This window comes from Mytilus trossulus, chromosome 8 (assembly GCF_036588685.1).
Source record: "Mytilus trossulus isolate FHL-02 chromosome 8, PNRI_Mtr1.1.1.hap1, whole genome shotgun sequence".
NCBI classification, from domain to species: domain Eukaryota; kingdom Metazoa; phylum Mollusca; class Bivalvia; order Mytilida; family Mytilidae; genus Mytilus; species Mytilus trossulus.
In genome coordinates, this window is record NC_086380.1 from 21,354,830 (window position 1) to 21,371,883 (window position 17,054).

Below are 17,054 nucleotides of genomic sequence, written 5' to 3' on the forward strand. Positions count from 1 at the left end.
TGAAATCTCCTGGTAACTATTTACACCACTGGGTCGATGCCACTGCTGGTGAACGTTTCGTCCCCGAGGGTAACACAGGCTTAGTAGTCATCACTTCGGTGTTGACATGAATATCAATAATGTGGTCACTTTTACAAATTTCCTGTTTGCAAAACTTTGAATTTTTGGAAAAAATAAGGATGATCTTATCCCAGACAAAGATTACCTAAGCCGTATTTGGCATCATTTTTTGGAACTTTGGATTCTCAATGCCCTCAACTTTGTACTTGTTTGGCTTTATAAATATTTTGATATGAGCGTCACTGATGAGTCATAAGTAGACGAAACGGGCGTCCCGCGAACTTAATTATAATCCTGGTACCTGTGATAGCTATTAACACCACTGGGTCGATGCCACTGATGGTGAATGTTTCGTCCCAGAGGGTATCACCAGCTAAGGAGGCAACACTTCGATGTTGACATGAACATCAATAATGTGGTCATTTTCCTCAATTTTCCTGTTCACAAAACTTTGAATTTTTCGAAAAACTAAGAATTTTCTTTTCCCAGACATAGATTAACTAAGCCGTATTTGGCACAGCTTTTTTTGAATATTGGATCCTCAATGCTCTTCAACTTTGTACTTGTTTGGCTTTATAAATATTTTAATATGATTGTCATTAATGAGTCTTAAGTGGACGGAACGCGCGTCTAGCGTACTAAATTATAATCCTTGTACCTTTGAAAACTGTTGTCTCTCTTTTTTATCTAAGCCAATCATGAACCTTATGTTAAAGAAAAGATAATACAAACACGAAACTTTATTATCTTTTTTTATTATATTCTTATACGTATTACATCTTTGCTTTCAATTAGTAGAAGCTGGAAGATCAGTTACAAGCATTTGGTATGCTTCCGTTGTCTCTACATCTACGACAGCGTCCACACTGCGGTAGTTTACAACATTTACAACCTTTCGGTATAATACATCCAAACTTGCGTGATTGTTTGGGTGCTGCAATGAGATTAAATAAAACCATTAAAAAGCAACTAACAGTTTAAAAAATCAACCAAACCATTTCTTTAGTCAGCTTGCGTTGTGGACCCAAATAGTTCATACAACACAAACAAACAAGGTCCGAGACACAATTAAATTTGAATACTTATGATAAAACACGTCTTCTCATTTTTTTCAATTTCTACATTTTGCTATTTTGAAGGTGTGGATGGAGAGACTTAATACATACCATACATACTCAAATTAAAGACAAGATGAAAAACAACAATATTTTCTGATATATCGGGTACCAGCAAAGACGAAAAAGTAGATGCTAGGTCTTTTAACAGAGTATGTAAATGTCCCCGCTCAAGAACCACGCCACAAAGCTGTAAGTTTCTTTTTTTCTTTTTTCGTTTTACAAATTCATCATTGTCATTGCACCTTTACTGTAAACATTTGTTTTTAATCGACTTCTTAAATTGCGTATCCCTATATCTGGTTGAATTATTAAATGCAGTAGATCTATTAACTTAAAGTTTGTTATGGTTCGTTTAAAGTGGAAACATTACATTGTATGTTGCTGAATACTCAATCGACATGAGTTAATGTAGAGTAACGTCCTACCAGAGACAAACATACATGAATTATATAACAAATGGCACAATATTAGTTTTTCCAAGGATTCTGGGAGTAAAGCTTGCTGTTTAACACATGTTGATACATGCTCTTGTGAATTTATTTTGCAATGAGGAGATCTGATAAGGTACAATAAATTTTAATTTAATTGATACGTATTTCAAAAAATAAATCGAATGAATTAATGTGTGACATATGTACTTCAATTGAACATTACAAATTTGTACACGAAAAAATGGTTTCAATATAGTGTCAAACAACTTACGACGTCGGTAGGCATATCCTAAAACAAAAAACAAAAATTAAGTGCACAATATTAAATTAAATTAAATATAAGTGGAGACACATTGATATATCAATGATGTTTGATTCTTTCACATTGTAACATGTATATCAATAGATATGTACCTATCTTACTTTTTAATGCCAAATTGTATGTGCCTGTCCAAAATCAGGAGCCTGTAATTCAATGGTTGTCGTTTGTTTATGTGTTGCATATTTTTTTTCGTTAATTTTTTTGAAAAATAATGCCGTTAGTTTTCTGGTTTGATTTGTTTTACATTGTCATTTTAGGGCCGGTTATAACAGACTATGCTGTATGGGATATGCCGTACGGTAACCTATAGTTGTTAATTTCAGTGTTTCTTGTTTGTTTATGTGTAACATATTTGTTTTTCGTTCATTTTTTAAATAAATGATGTCGTTAGTTTTCTCGTTTGAATTGTTTTAAATTTTTGTTGAAGGCCGTAGGGAAACCTATAGTTGCTAATTTCTGTGTCATTTTGGTCTCTTGAGGAGAGTTGGCTCAATGGCAATCATACCACATCTTCTTTTTTTTATAATGAGAGATTCGGCCACCATGGCAAGTAAAGTATTGAAATTTGAAATGAATCTGTCAAAGTAATTCATTTGTTGAGACTCAGATCAAGTTATTATTTATAAGTTATACAATGGTCATATATCCATGATCTTATCTTATATAAGGTCAAGGAACTGTAAATGAGGTTTGTCACAGACTTTACCAAACTTTGCAAACACTTTTAGCTAGTTGCACTATCAAAGGAAAATAGAATATCGAAAAAAATGCATGAATATTATTGATTGATTTTTTTCAACAAAGGTTAACTTTTGTCGAGAAAGCATATACAATTGGCTATAATTTGTCCTTTTTTTTCTTAAAATCATCAACTCTCCACTTTTGAATACAAAGAGTTTTCTTTATAAAAGTATGTGTTGTTGATACACACATTTTAGTTCCATTGATGTATATACATTGATTAAATGGGTCAAGGTTGTATACAATCACTTTTTTAATCTGTGACATAGCCCATTCACTATAACTTGACCTTAAATGTGCTTTCTTGGTTAATTTGAGTTTACATCGTTGTGGAATTGACCACGTTACTCATACATCCCCGCAACTAACGGTAATTCAATTTTGACATTTTAAAATGCGATAACTTTGAATCGTAGGTTTTCAAAATATTTAAAGAAATAAAATATTACACGAGTGGTACAAGTTCTTAGTACATGATGGAATCTTCACAAAAATGTTTTGAATACTGGTTTCATTTTCCAAACCAAATGGTGTGGTTCATTCGTTGATCATTGTCTTGTCCTATTATTCAGATTAAGAAACAGCAAAATACATGTAGCTATTTAAAACTGTAAACTGCAAAATTATTCACCAAACACAATTTATTATTTTAACTGCATGTTAATGATTTTCTGGTCTTCAGGGAGTCCTTTTGTATAATGGTATACGCGAGTAGAGCTTGTCCCACTCGTGTAATATTTCATATCTTTTTTTACCTACGAATTACCCTACAGTTCAGCGGAGAGGTAAGTAATTTGCACATTAATATCATTAACCACACCATGTTTCAGTTCAATTAAACAACTTACTGTACGAATATGATCCCCGTTCTACAAAAAAGCATACAAATATTGATACATATATAAAATATAATACCAAACAACAATGTTATGGAGACGTTTATGGAGACTCTTTCAATGGTTACGATGATCGAATTTAGCTCTAAGAAACAATGTTTACCCAAAGATGTATAGCTGATCAGAATTCGCAATATATTACTACTCAATATGTCTTCCATCTGAGGTGAGTTTTATCAAATTTATAATTTGTGTGGGAGACATTTGTCAAATTTTTCATCTTGATTTTAAAATTAAATGCTTCTTTTTGTTATTGCATGTGATGTGAAAGCGTTAAACCAAGGACATTTTGTATGAAGCGCGAAAATGTCCGGTGGGTCAAAACTTTTACAACCCTATGCAAATTACGAAAAGAAGCTCTTCGTACTTTTTTGGTCTTTTAAACATTTGTTTTATTCTAGACGAAAATCGCGTCTGGCGTATGTGTAAAATTTTAGTTCTGGTATCTGTGATGAGTTTATTCAAAAATTATAATTACATTTTTGCACTATTACCATAATCAGACGATTACTTTCATTTTTGTTTACCTGTGTACTCTATTGTAGAAGCACGTGTCAAAATGAATGTTACAATTCATTTTGAAATGAAGTTGATTAAGGAATAACGCGAGATTGCAGTTAGCCAATCAGAATAACGTTTTATAATGTAACATACATCTAATGTTATTATTACAGTATATTGCCTTTAAAAAAGATTTCGGTCTGTTCAACACAAGCTAGATTAACCTCCCACTTGCATGATGGTTTTTAATAGATCCGTTTAACTAACACAATCAGGACATAATTTACAAAGATAGATCAGGTTAAAATCTGAACATATATATAAAAAAAAAATATGACGTATTCTGCGATAAAGATGCCAATATCGAGGTCACATAATAAAATATCTAAATTTACACTTTTTTCGTACTTACCTACAGCTGTGAAAAAGTTCTGGCCTGGATATGCGCAGACTTCGCAAATTTTAAATGCGTCTTTTTTACCTGGAAAATCTCCTAATACTGCAATGAAATAGATATAGGCACGTCATTGGGATATTACTTTTTTCTCCGAAAGTAAGGTTACCTTACCAGTGGGATAGTATTTATCGTTTTTGTAAGTAATATATTAATTATTAACACGATTTGGTATGATTGCCAATGAAACATCCATCAACCACTTTCAGATGAAGTACACAGACAGAAATGCCACCGTGTTGTTATTAACAATGGGAAATATCCATACAGTATAGTAGGTTTAAAAAGGTCACGACATGAAACAAGTGAAAATGTTCATTTCAATTGTGAAAATAAGTTGTTGCAATCTCAATTAGTTCTAAAAACTGTTCTAGATATTGTATCTTTACGTTAACCTCTCTCTATGTTTAAATCCATGTCATGAGTTAATGTTTTCAGTTTTGGTTTTGGTAACTTTTATTCAATCATCTTAAAACCTTAACTATTCATAGCCTGTAGATGTAATTTTCATGGATAGAGAAAAATTTTGTTCTCGTCAATATGTGATTCCTTGGTTTGCTAAAGTCTGCAAACAAACATCGATGTATTTTGTTGAGCATTCAAATTTATATATACACGAAATTAAACAAATTGGTATGAGGTAAAACATAATGAATCGTCAGTAGTTTACTTCGTACTTTTTTTGGCCTTTTTAACTTTTTTGGATTCGAGCGTCTGACGTATGTACAAAATTTAATCGTGGTATCTTTGATGAGCTTATTTCCAAGACTTGTATTCCTATATATATCTTTTATTGTTGTGTTGCTGTCTCTTTGAAGTGAATCTAATCTTCACCTAAACATTCATTTATTTGTTTTGTGTTACAAATGGTCTCAAACTTACATCCGTTATGAAGTCTAAAAGTTGCCGGACTTTTGGTTCTGTCATACTGTATCTTTACACAAAACCAATTGTCTTCTCCTTTTAATCTATATAGGACGAGAAATCTCAATTATAAAAACCGTTTTTACATCTGCATGCATGTTTATATTAGAAATAAAAAACTGTCTTGTTTAGCATTTTCTGTCTATAGTAATTTTTTATTTTTTGTATTCCCAAATGCTAACTTCATATTTCTTCAATGATGCCGAGGAACGTATACAAACATCAGAGAGCTGATAAAACGTTAAACTACCAAATAAAAAACCGAAGTAGGACCGAAAATCAGGTACAAGTTTTTTTTCTATACATAATGATTAGCAGGGTAGCAATACACAGTTAATCTGTCTACCGCCGCATTTCAGTCAATCAATGGTTCAAATGATCCCGATTTGAAAGCATCTCTGTCGTAGTTGTTAACACTTCTGGTATGGTCCCTAAAGTAGTATCATGTTTATTGGTAAAAGTACTTTTTGCACTACATTGAATAAACCCCATTGTATTTTGTTTGCAATGCTATAGTCTGTAATTGTCGTTATGAATGGGCATTCCAATTGATTTGATTGTCAGTATATAATACTTGCCATAAGCTCCGTGTTAAATGCCGTACCTTAATCTAGAATGCTTATAACTCTCCATCAAAATAACAAGTTATAAAAGTAAACCATTATAGGTCAAGGTATGGCCTTCAACACGGAGCCTTGGCTCACATCGAACAGCAAGCTATAAGGGGCCCAAAATATTACTGGCGGAAAACAATTCATATGTCCTCTCACACCATTAACTCATTTCAATGATAATTAATAAATAGTTCTAGAGTTTGTTTTCCTTAACATACAATATGATGTCGAGTAGTTGTCGTTTGTTTATGTAATATATTCGTGTTTCTCGTTTCTCGTTTTTTTAGATTAGATCGTTGGTTTTCCCGTTTGAATGGTTTTACACTAGTAATTTTAGGACCCTGTATAGCCTGTTGTTCAGTGTGAGCCAAGGCTTTGTGTTGAAGGCCGTACATTGACCTATAATGGTTTACCTTTTTTAAAATTACTATTTGGATGGAGATTTGTCTCATTGGCACTCACACCACATCTTCCTTTATCTATTCTTATTGATTTATAGAAAGGTGTGAACGAACTTAAATCCTACATTAAAAAAGAGGAACGAAATATACCAGAGGGAAAGTCAAACTCATAAATCGAAAATAAACTGACAACGACATGGCAACATGATCTATGTCTGTGTACTGTGAAAATTTGTTGGAGGGCTTTTTGACTAATCTTAAATACTTAACAGTCAATATTGCATGCATTTAAGTATTTTAAAACTTACCCTAATCTTATAATTATATCATATGTTTAAGATAATTGTAAGTTTAGTAAACAATATAAAAAATATACAAACATAACAGGGTAGCAGACATTACATAGCTCTGCATTTGCACCTTTCATAGGTATGTCGCTTTACTTTTTATGTTTTTGATGCAAGTGTCAATGATGAGTCTTTTTGGAGAAAAAAGAACATAAGGTGTACACAATTACAAGACTGCTATCTTTGATAAGTTTATTTTTTGTCATATGTCTTCTCGCACCTGTTACTCATTTCAATGATGATAAATAAGTAGTTTTTATAGAGTATTTTTCCTTAACACACTTGTTATTGATTTTTTTAAGGTTTTCTTACGAACTTAATTCCTACATTAAAAAAGAGGAAGAACGAAAGATACCAAAGGGACACTCAAACTCTTAAATCGAAAATAAAATGACAACCCCATGGCAAAAAAAGAAAAAGACAAACAGACAAACAAAAGTACACATGATACACCATAGAAAACTAAAGAATTAACAACTGCATTAACGTTTGTTAATCTTTCAATATTTGTTTTAAGTTGAAACTGGAACACGACCTAAGTATTTACCTTAACACTAGAAATCCGTCTAATATCTGATAACATTCATCTGTTCTACCACCACCAAAAGACCACTTGACTGTCCTTCCATCCTTTGAAAACTTTCCATAGAACTCTGATTTTAATTTCCCAATTTCCCAGAAATCGAAGGTTTTCCCTCTCCATGGACATGGGAACTTACAACTAGGTGTTCTACCTGAAATCACCAACACAAAATGATATGTTATATGATTTGGTTTTATATAAATTGTATAGAACAAATGAGTACTCATTACACTGTCTTTCTTAAACCAAATGTATGATTTCGTTAGTTACATTATCATTCATAATTATCACAAAGATGTCTTACTGGTTTGAGAAATTGTAGACAATGAAAGCATTCTCTGTTTTAAATTTCAGTGCATTTTGATTTATATATATATAGTTGTTTCTTTGACGATATTCCATGTTATTATTTTCATTGTAGTAATACAGTTATATCCAAATTAAAGTATATATCATATTGCCAGTACATTGTTTTGTTGAAGCTGCATCTATAAAAATGTTTAATTTTAATTTTACAAATAAATTTCCTATTCTGTTACCAATAGCTACTGTAAACCAACTTATTTTTGCGAGCGATTTATTTTCGGGACTTTCGCGAGTAGAAAATTAAGGCTAATATAAATCGTCGCGAATATGTAAAACTTTGATCTTACCTTATTAAACTATATCCAGAAATTAGAAAATTGCGAAATTAAATAGCCGCGAAAAAGTTTACAAAGGGTAAAACGCGAAATAAAGTTTCCGCGAAAATAAGTTCGCTTACAGTATATTTATTTGATATAGAACGAGACAATAAGACATAACATTGAGCATGGAAAAATACATAAAGACATTACCTCTATCATAATAGACAGCTTCAACCACAACAAAAACCAATAGCAGTATCACTAAAACTTGCATTTCCTATTATCTTCTTTTTCTTAGAAAATTGTTCCCTTAATAACACCTTATGCAGTTGATGAAAATGGTTTTAATCACGCAAAACATCGTTTTATACCTCTTTGTATATCAGTTAATCAAATCATGTTATGTAAAGCCCTTCTTCCATGTACTTTACAAATTCGGTTTCATGTTTTGTTTATGGAGATATATTTAAATTTAAACAAGACATTGTTTTTTTCCTTACATAACATTTACATGGAAAACAATTTTTCGATAAATTGTATATTTGTATGAACATGACATGTGGAGGTCTAAACGCGTAGGTGTAGGTGTATTTGCTATATTCACAATTTATGAAGGAGTGTTGATTTTTTCCTAAAAGTCAAAGAATTTATCGTTAATTAAACATCCTTAAGCAAAATGTTAAGGATTCGGTCAAATACAAAAAAAAACAAAAACATACCACCTTTTTTTTACTATTTTGACAGAAAACCACATGATAGAATTGGGCCTCTATTTTATGTTTAAAAACACGGTAAACAACTACGTGATATATAGTTACTGATTCAACGTTTTTTACAAGTTAAGGTCCACATGTTCAGTTTTCTATCACATGCAACCCCACTTTTGCATTTCTTGTACGTCTCGTTCTCAGCTTAATTTGTTTCATGAACGACTTATAAAAAACATGACTATCACTTTAGGCTGTATCTGTAATTTTTCTAGATAGAATACTCCGAAACATAGTGAACGAAATATTGGATAAATGGGAATAACTGTCTAGTTTTTTAACACAAACTTAGCATTTAAAAGTTGACCTCCTAATGTGTTCCGGGCCCTTTCATTTTGTATGGCAGTCATTCCGTACATTGCAGACATGCTTTACGGTGACCTATAGTTGTTAATGTCTGTGTCATTTTGGTCTTTTGTGTATAATTGTCTCATTGACAATCATACCACATCTTCATTTTTATATTTAATTTTTTTTTTAATATATTTAAAATGAACAATTCACACTGAAAGGACACTTATCAGAGAACAACATAATACATGAAAACCTAAAACCTAAAAACATTACATACAGAACGTTGAAATTGCAGTCATGGTTGCAAAAGAAGGAAATAAGATACCAGAGGGACAGTCAAACTCTTAAATTGATAATAAACTATCAACGCCATGGTTAAAATAAATGAAATTATAAACAGACAAATTATAGTACCCAAAACACAACATACACAACTAAAGAATAAGCAACGCGAACCCCACCAAAAACAAGGGGTAATATCAGGTGCTCCAGAAGAGTAAGCAGATCCTGCTCCACATATAGCATCCATCGTGTTGCTTATTTTATTATAAATCCGGTAAATAGTCGAATTCGGTAGTTCACATTCGTGAAAAGAAAGGTTATTGTAGGTTATTTATGATTGCAACTGTCTTAAGTCGGGAACATGATATTCAGTTATTGTCGTTTGTTTGTGCAATCATAATATATAGATATAGGAAGATGTGGTGTGAGTGCCAATGAGACAACTCTCCATCCAAATAACAATTTAAAAATTAAACCATTATAGGTTAAAGTACGGCCTTCAACACGGAGCCTTGGCTCACACCGAACAACAAGCTATAAAGGGCCCCAAAATTACTAGTGTAAAACCATTCAAACGGGAAAACCAACGGTCTAATCTATATAAACAAAACGAGAAACGAGAAACACGTATATATTACATAAACAAACGACAACTACTGTACATCAGATTCCTGACTTAGGACAGGTGCAAACATTTGCAGCGGGGTTAAACGTTTTAATGGGCCCAAACCTTCTCCCTTTTTCTGAAACAATAGCATAACATCACAACATATAAAAACATACGATAAAATATCAATTAGCAGACTTAACTATAAGTATTTTAAAAATTTGAAATTCTCATTTTTTATATAAAATTAGACTGTTGCATTTCCTGTTTGAATGGTTTTACTCTGGTCATTATTTAAGCTCGTTATAGCTTGCTGTTTGGTGTGATCCATGGGTCCGTGTCGAAGGCCTTACGTTTACCTATAATGTTATTGGTAGACATACCACATCTTCTTTAGCTAATATATAAAGTTGTATTTATATAGTTTTAATTACTTAAATCCTTTTTATTGAATTTTCTTATTAAACATTACTCCATTAATTATCATAATTAAATTTTAAAGATATATTTTTGATGAATGATTAAAACACCCGTGATTCTAATAACCAAATGTTATCCTAAAGATCCCAGAACAGTTACAGAAAACATTCATCGAAGTGACTTACCCTATGATTTTGGCAAGCTAGAAAAGCGTATTGCTAACATATGGCTTATCTATGACGATCACACACACCAAAACAGTTGTTACGTCAAATCAAATACATCTATGTATTTGATTTGAATTGTTATTTGGTAAATGTGTCATGAAACACATCTGTGTTGACCTGAATTATCATTGAAATAATAACTACAAATTAACAGATTACACCTTTGATTTGATTTTTTTTTAAATTCTAGGGATTTTTTCCCTTTTAATAAGTTAGACTTGGCGCCTTCGTACTTATTAAAACCAATTAAATTGCCATGTGCCTGTTCAAAGTCAAGAGCCAGTAAATGTATGTTTGTCCTAGGTTTATGTCTTTCATATTTGTTTTTCGTTTTGTTTTGTTATAAAGTAAGCCCTCAATGCTCCTAATGTTTCATAGTTTTTATGTCGTGGCATTTTATAGCGGTGTGTTTTTTTGTAATTGTTGTTGAAGACCCTACGCTTGCCTTTAATTGTTCATATCCGATTCATTGGAACATATATTTGATTTGAATTGTTATTTGGTAAATGTGTCATGAAACACATCTGTGTTGACCTGAATTATCATTGAAATAATAACTACAAATTAACAGATTACACCTTTGATTTGATTTTTTTTTTAAATTCTAGGGATTTTTTCCCTTTTAATAAGTTAGACTTGGCGCCTTCGTACTTATTAAAACCCATTAAATTGCCATGTGCCTGTTCAAAGTCAAGAGCCAGTAAATGTATGTTTGTCCTAGGTTTATGTCTTTCATATTTGTTTTTCGTTTTGTTTTGTTATAAAGTAGGCCCTCAATGCTCCTAATGTTTCATAGTTTTTATGTCGTGGCATTTTATAGCGGTATGTTTTTTTGTAATTGTTGTTGAAGACCCTACGCTTGCCTTTAATTGTTCATATCCGATTCATTGGAACTTTAGTAGTCCCATTGACAATTATACCATGACTCCTTATCTCAATATCATAGATAGATTTGACAAACAATTTCGACTCTAGTTTGACGCCACGGTCAAATTACGGAATTAACCCTAGACTTCTATTTGCCCTTATGTAAAGTCCTATACACAAGAGTATAATTGATAGGACAAAAAGATGCAAATAATATACTTGTTATATATCTCTTTTTTAACCAAATTCGATCCACAACGGTTTTCCATAAATGAGAACGAAAGTATTTATTTTGCTATGTATGTAAACAAGAACAGTGCAAATAAACCACTTTTCATTCTTTTGATTCGAATTTTAAATCAATGTTCAGTTTTTGGTGAGTTTTGTGTTGTTTATTCTTAAGTTTTCTATGTTGTGTCATGAGTACTATTGTTTGGTTTTTTTTTTTTTATTTTTAGCCATGGCGTTGTCAGTTTATTATCGATGGATGCATTTATTTGCTAAAGAATATGATGAATGTACAATTAAACGTAAACGGAAGTTATATACCCAGTTTACTATATTAAAAAGTCTGAGCAACCTATTGACATATTTACAATGTGCACTATTTTTAAAACCATTCTTTTCTACGTTAATAGTGGAACACATTTCCTCCCATTAAATATCCACGTAGTAAGGGTCGTTATATTTACCGTTTGACTTTAATTCGTTATCTTTTCAGTTTTCTTAAATTAAGTTACTTAACTAATCAGAATAAGCCAGAATGTCCCAGATAGTAGATTTTATAGAATGTTTTAGTAACGTTGGAAGAAAAGCTATGTTGTTGTTATATGCATAAAGTCATGACTTGTTGACCATTCATAACTCTATTAGCATGTATTGAATCATATACTAAATTGCGCATTACATGAAATATTCCATTACTTTTGTATTGAACACATATATACGCATCGTGTCGCTGTTTACGAGGCATGACAATAATTTGATCTGTCAATTATTACTAGGGTCACCAATAATGTCGATAGATATATGAATTGAATATCTATAAATGTACATAAAATTAAAAATACTGTCAATCAAAATACCCTACATCAGAAATATAAAATGTGAAACCAACTCGCTGTCTTGTATAAATATATAACTATGGATTTATGTTCAGTCTCTGAATATTAATATTTTTATGCAAGCTGCGATGAATGTCACTTATATCTACTAACTTATAGTTTCATTGTCAACTCCAAGACATTAGATAATATCCATTGCATTGTGTAATGTGTCGATATTCTATATATGTATGGAGGCAAGACTATAACAATCAAAACCAAGGAGTAAACAAAGACTCACAAAACCAAAGGACATTTACATCAACAGTTATAAATAATAATTAAAAAACAACACGAACTCCACTAAAAACCGGGAGTGAAATCAGGTGCTCCGTAAGGGTAAGCAATTCCTGCACCGTATACGGCACCCGTCGTGTTATTTCCCTGTTCAGTTCGGTAGTGATGGAAGGTTCTTATGACTGAGGAAAAATGTCAGATATGATTTCTGACACACTTTTGTTATAATGGCCAATCAGCTTATGATGGCGACCGTAACATTTCTTTTGAGTGATGACCTAAATTTGATTGGTTCATAGCACTGTCTTGGCAACTTTTGATAAAGCAATGAGAACAACACTTTTTTAGATAATATTCAACAATAGTTTAATGCATTTCAAAGATGGAAATTTGAAAAGCTATTTGTTAATTTGCAGTCTTTCTGGAATCTGAAATAAAGAAAAAGAATATCAGCAGATTTTCTAAAATTAGTACTTATTTCAATGACTTGCGATTTATTTTTAATGGAAACAGTGTTCTTACTCCCAAGTAGTTCAAACATCATAGGATTTAAGCATAATTATTTTTAAACGTCCATTGTTATTTGCGGCCAAACATGTTTACATATGAGGACATTTTGTTTTACTCTAACTCAAATTTAGCCATGTTTAAAAAATTGGTATAATATGTATCGCTCAATTTTAAATTGTGTATCAATTATTTTGTTTATGGTATCATCTTTCGAATATTTTGTTTGCTTATTTTCCGAATGCCTAACATTGTCGTTCTTCTATTTATATACCTTGATTGTCCTCTCTTAAACTATAACATTGCGTCATGTTCATGAGATCAAAAGAATAACTTCATTTACAAACAATATTCAATGCTATGGCTGTTGAACACGTATTGTAACAGATATTCATGCTGTCATATTTGTAAATTAACTATAATAAAAACAACCGTGATGTACGGAAGTTGTCTTTCAGTTGTATTGTTTCGAAACAAGAATTCGAATGAACTGCGTTCTCATGGCTTTTATGATATAAAAAATACACTCACTCATCTCATTATGGACAGGTTGTCTGACATGACGAAAGAGATTCAAAATTGTTTGCATTTCCTGCACAACCGCCATATTCAAATGTTTCACACTGTGAACTTCTCTGGTTGTAAAAGTAACGTTGTATCACTGCTCTGCATGGTCCTTTTTCGCTAGGAAGCTGACAAATAGTACCTGTCATACAGATATATAATTAATTGATGTAAACAGTGCAAAATGGAAATAACAAATAGAAATCCTCTCGGAAATACAAACAAAACACAAAAAAAACAACCACGAAGGTTATTTTTTTCCCTCTGATTTAGTTTGTACCCCAGATTTGTTTTCTCGCAATCAATTTATAGCTTTCGAACAGCGGTGTAATACTTCTGTCTTTATTTAGGCTGTCGTCACTACACGACTGTTGTATTGTCAAAAACACGTCACAATATTAATTCCGAGGATCTTTTTTACAAAATAGATTTACACTTTTGATAAACCTTATTATAGGTAAAAAATAAACTGATTAATATTAATATTATACGATAGACTCTGCAAAATGTTTTGTATGAAAAAAAATCAGTTTGAAATTCGTTACTGAATTCGTTTAAAATATATATACATGTATACATATATATTTTTTCAGAAGGATGGGTATATTAAAGGAACGATGTAATTAAATGGATGACGAAGATTTAAGAAATATCATACGATTTCCAGTGAACTATATTTAGTACAGTTTTAAGGTGGGAATAAACAAGAACTGACATTAATACTGAACACTAGTCTGTTGTGATACAATGCATACATTACCGGCCACGAGAATAAGATGGTTTTGTTTTAATCCAAATAATGCTATTCAACAAAATCAGCATGATGGCTAAGGAAATGAAATCCAATAAAAACAAGAAGATAGTAAAGTGTTTTACGATTTTAGTCTAAAACACGGATTTATTTTCTCTAAATAGATTTATAACTTTTGAACACTGGTATTACTACATTTTGATTCAATGTTACAAGATATGTATTCGAGGAATGAAAAATATAAAGGTGTTTTTCGAGTACATGTATATATCCATGCGACTATCAATGAAACCAATACAAAAACAGCGGAAGGACGCCTCCGGGTGCGGGAATTTGTCGCTACATTCAAGACCTGTTGGTAACCTTCTGCTGTTGTTTTTTATATGGTCGGGTTGTTGTCTCTTTGACACATTCCCCATTTCCATTCTCAATTTTATTGCTTGTCACTATATGAGAAAACTCATCATCAATACCAGTATTAAAATTTTGTGTTTACGCCAAACACATGTTCCGTCTATACGAGATTCACCAGTGACGCTCGATTAAACAAAATTTTAAAAGACGAAAACAACACCAAGTTTCAGACCAAAAATATCTTAACAAATTGCCAAATACATCTATGTTGATATATTCCTGAAGTAGAAAAGCATTTATATTTAAAAACAGTTAATTCATAATTATGAACATTTCAAATGCACTTACCGTCTGGTAGAGCAGGAAATAACATTCTTGCCTGAACTGAGACAAATATAAGACCGAAACAAATCAGCAGCTTACTATAGCCTCTCATTGTGTGCAATAGAAAATGATAAACCAACGTGTTAACTACAAGTTAAAAAGCTATTTTAACTTGCAACACAAATGAATCGTTTTATATTGTTATTGGGATGTATATGTAGATTGGTTAATATATGACGAATAAGATTTGCATGTACAAATGTACTTGTTTCTTCTGGGAACATTTACATTTTATTTTTAGATTTAACAACAGCTGTATTTTACATATGCAAATATGTGTGTATGTAATTTGTAAAAACAATATTCAATTGTATAACCAGAGCTACAAATGTACATGTTCTTTCATTAGAAAATAAAAAAATAAGTGCAGAATTATTTAATTTTGGTTCTGATTAGAGAATATTCTATTTCAGTGATAAGTAGCTTTAAATATACAATATGCCTAAAACAGTGTGTGAAAATAATCTTTAGAAAATTTCCGTGTACAAATCCGAATAATACATTTAAATGACAAAATCTTTAGTTAATAAAAAAAAAATGGCTATTACACGTACTACTATTAGAAATCATACAGTCGTCCTCTCTGATGAAAAACCTTAAATTAACTTAGCAGAAATGTTCTATATTAAAAATTGTTTAATTCTCACATTTAGTACTTTGTGGTGATCGTTCGAAGGAAAATTCTAATGCTAATATTATTTTTATTCTGATAACCAAATTTTCAATCTGATTTGCAAGTATGTCATTTGGGTACTTAGAAGTAAAGCCTCCATATTGTTACGATTAATCTAAAAACGTCGCCAGTAACTTTTCAAAAGTGGATTAATCATCATGTACATGTATATTAATTCCAACAGATTTAATTTCAACCAATGACATTTTTTCTATATTCGTCACTGCTTACTTCCACTCTTCGGCATAGCTTTTGAATCGCTAATTGCAACAAGATGTTTGAGTATTCTGAAAGATCAGACCAAATTTTGATGCCTCAAAATGACTCGAAACTCAAAATACGACATGATAGGTAGAAACTTTAGTTAACTGGTTAATATCTAACAAGTAGATGAAAAGAAAGTTAATATCAAATTAAAATCCATTCAAGGAATGACAGTGTGCACCAAATTTTTCTTGTTATTTGTTCCGATTCTTTTGTCTTTCTTTTCTTTCGAGGGAAGAATTGTTGCTTTTGATCTGGTTAAGAGGAATGAACACTTCTCCGTTGAACAACCTTTTGATCTGAGGTCCTTAGTCAAGCAAAAGGTAACAGTTCAAAGTTATGTTCTCTTGGTTGTTTTTTCTTCTCTGGTCATATCTGTTATGATGATAAAGTTGCTTTGTTATTTATAAAGTTTCATCACCTGTGCTGATTGCAATGAGCTGTGTTCGAATATAACGCATCAATTAATCATAGTAAAGACTACGGGTCTTTTGATTTGAGGTGCTCCCTTCACGACCTACTTGTATGCAATAGCTTAATGTTGGTACATTATGAAATAATAAGGTATCTTATATTTGTAAGGAAAACACATGACCACGAACAAGTCTACTAGATGGGACAGTGAGTAAACTAGAAGAAAACTTTTTTGCATCGATTTAACGTAAACGTATTTACAATCATATATTTTTTAAATCAGTGTTCAATACCTATTTTATAATACCATAAATAACATTT

At 31.5% G+C, this 17,054-nt stretch overlaps 1 protein-coding gene across 1 annotated transcript; it reads right to left on the reverse strand.

Moving 5' to 3' along the window:
- Window positions 1-814: 814 nt before the first annotated feature.
- Window positions 815-8,461, reverse strand: LOC134681730 (uncharacterized). Its single transcript, XM_063541365.1, has 7 exons — window positions 8,229-8,461; window positions 7,357-7,543; window positions 5,406-5,491; window positions 4,482-4,568; window positions 3,521-3,541; window positions 1,881-1,898; window positions 815-994 (listed from the first exon to the last, which is right to left on the reverse strand). The coding sequence occupies exons 1-7, from the start codon at window positions 8,290-8,292 to the stop codon at window positions 870-872; spliced, it is 588 nt and encodes a 195-aa protein (XP_063397435.1). The 5' UTR covers window positions 8,293-8,461; the 3' UTR covers window positions 815-869.
- Window positions 8,462-17,054: the final 8,593 nt, after the last annotated feature.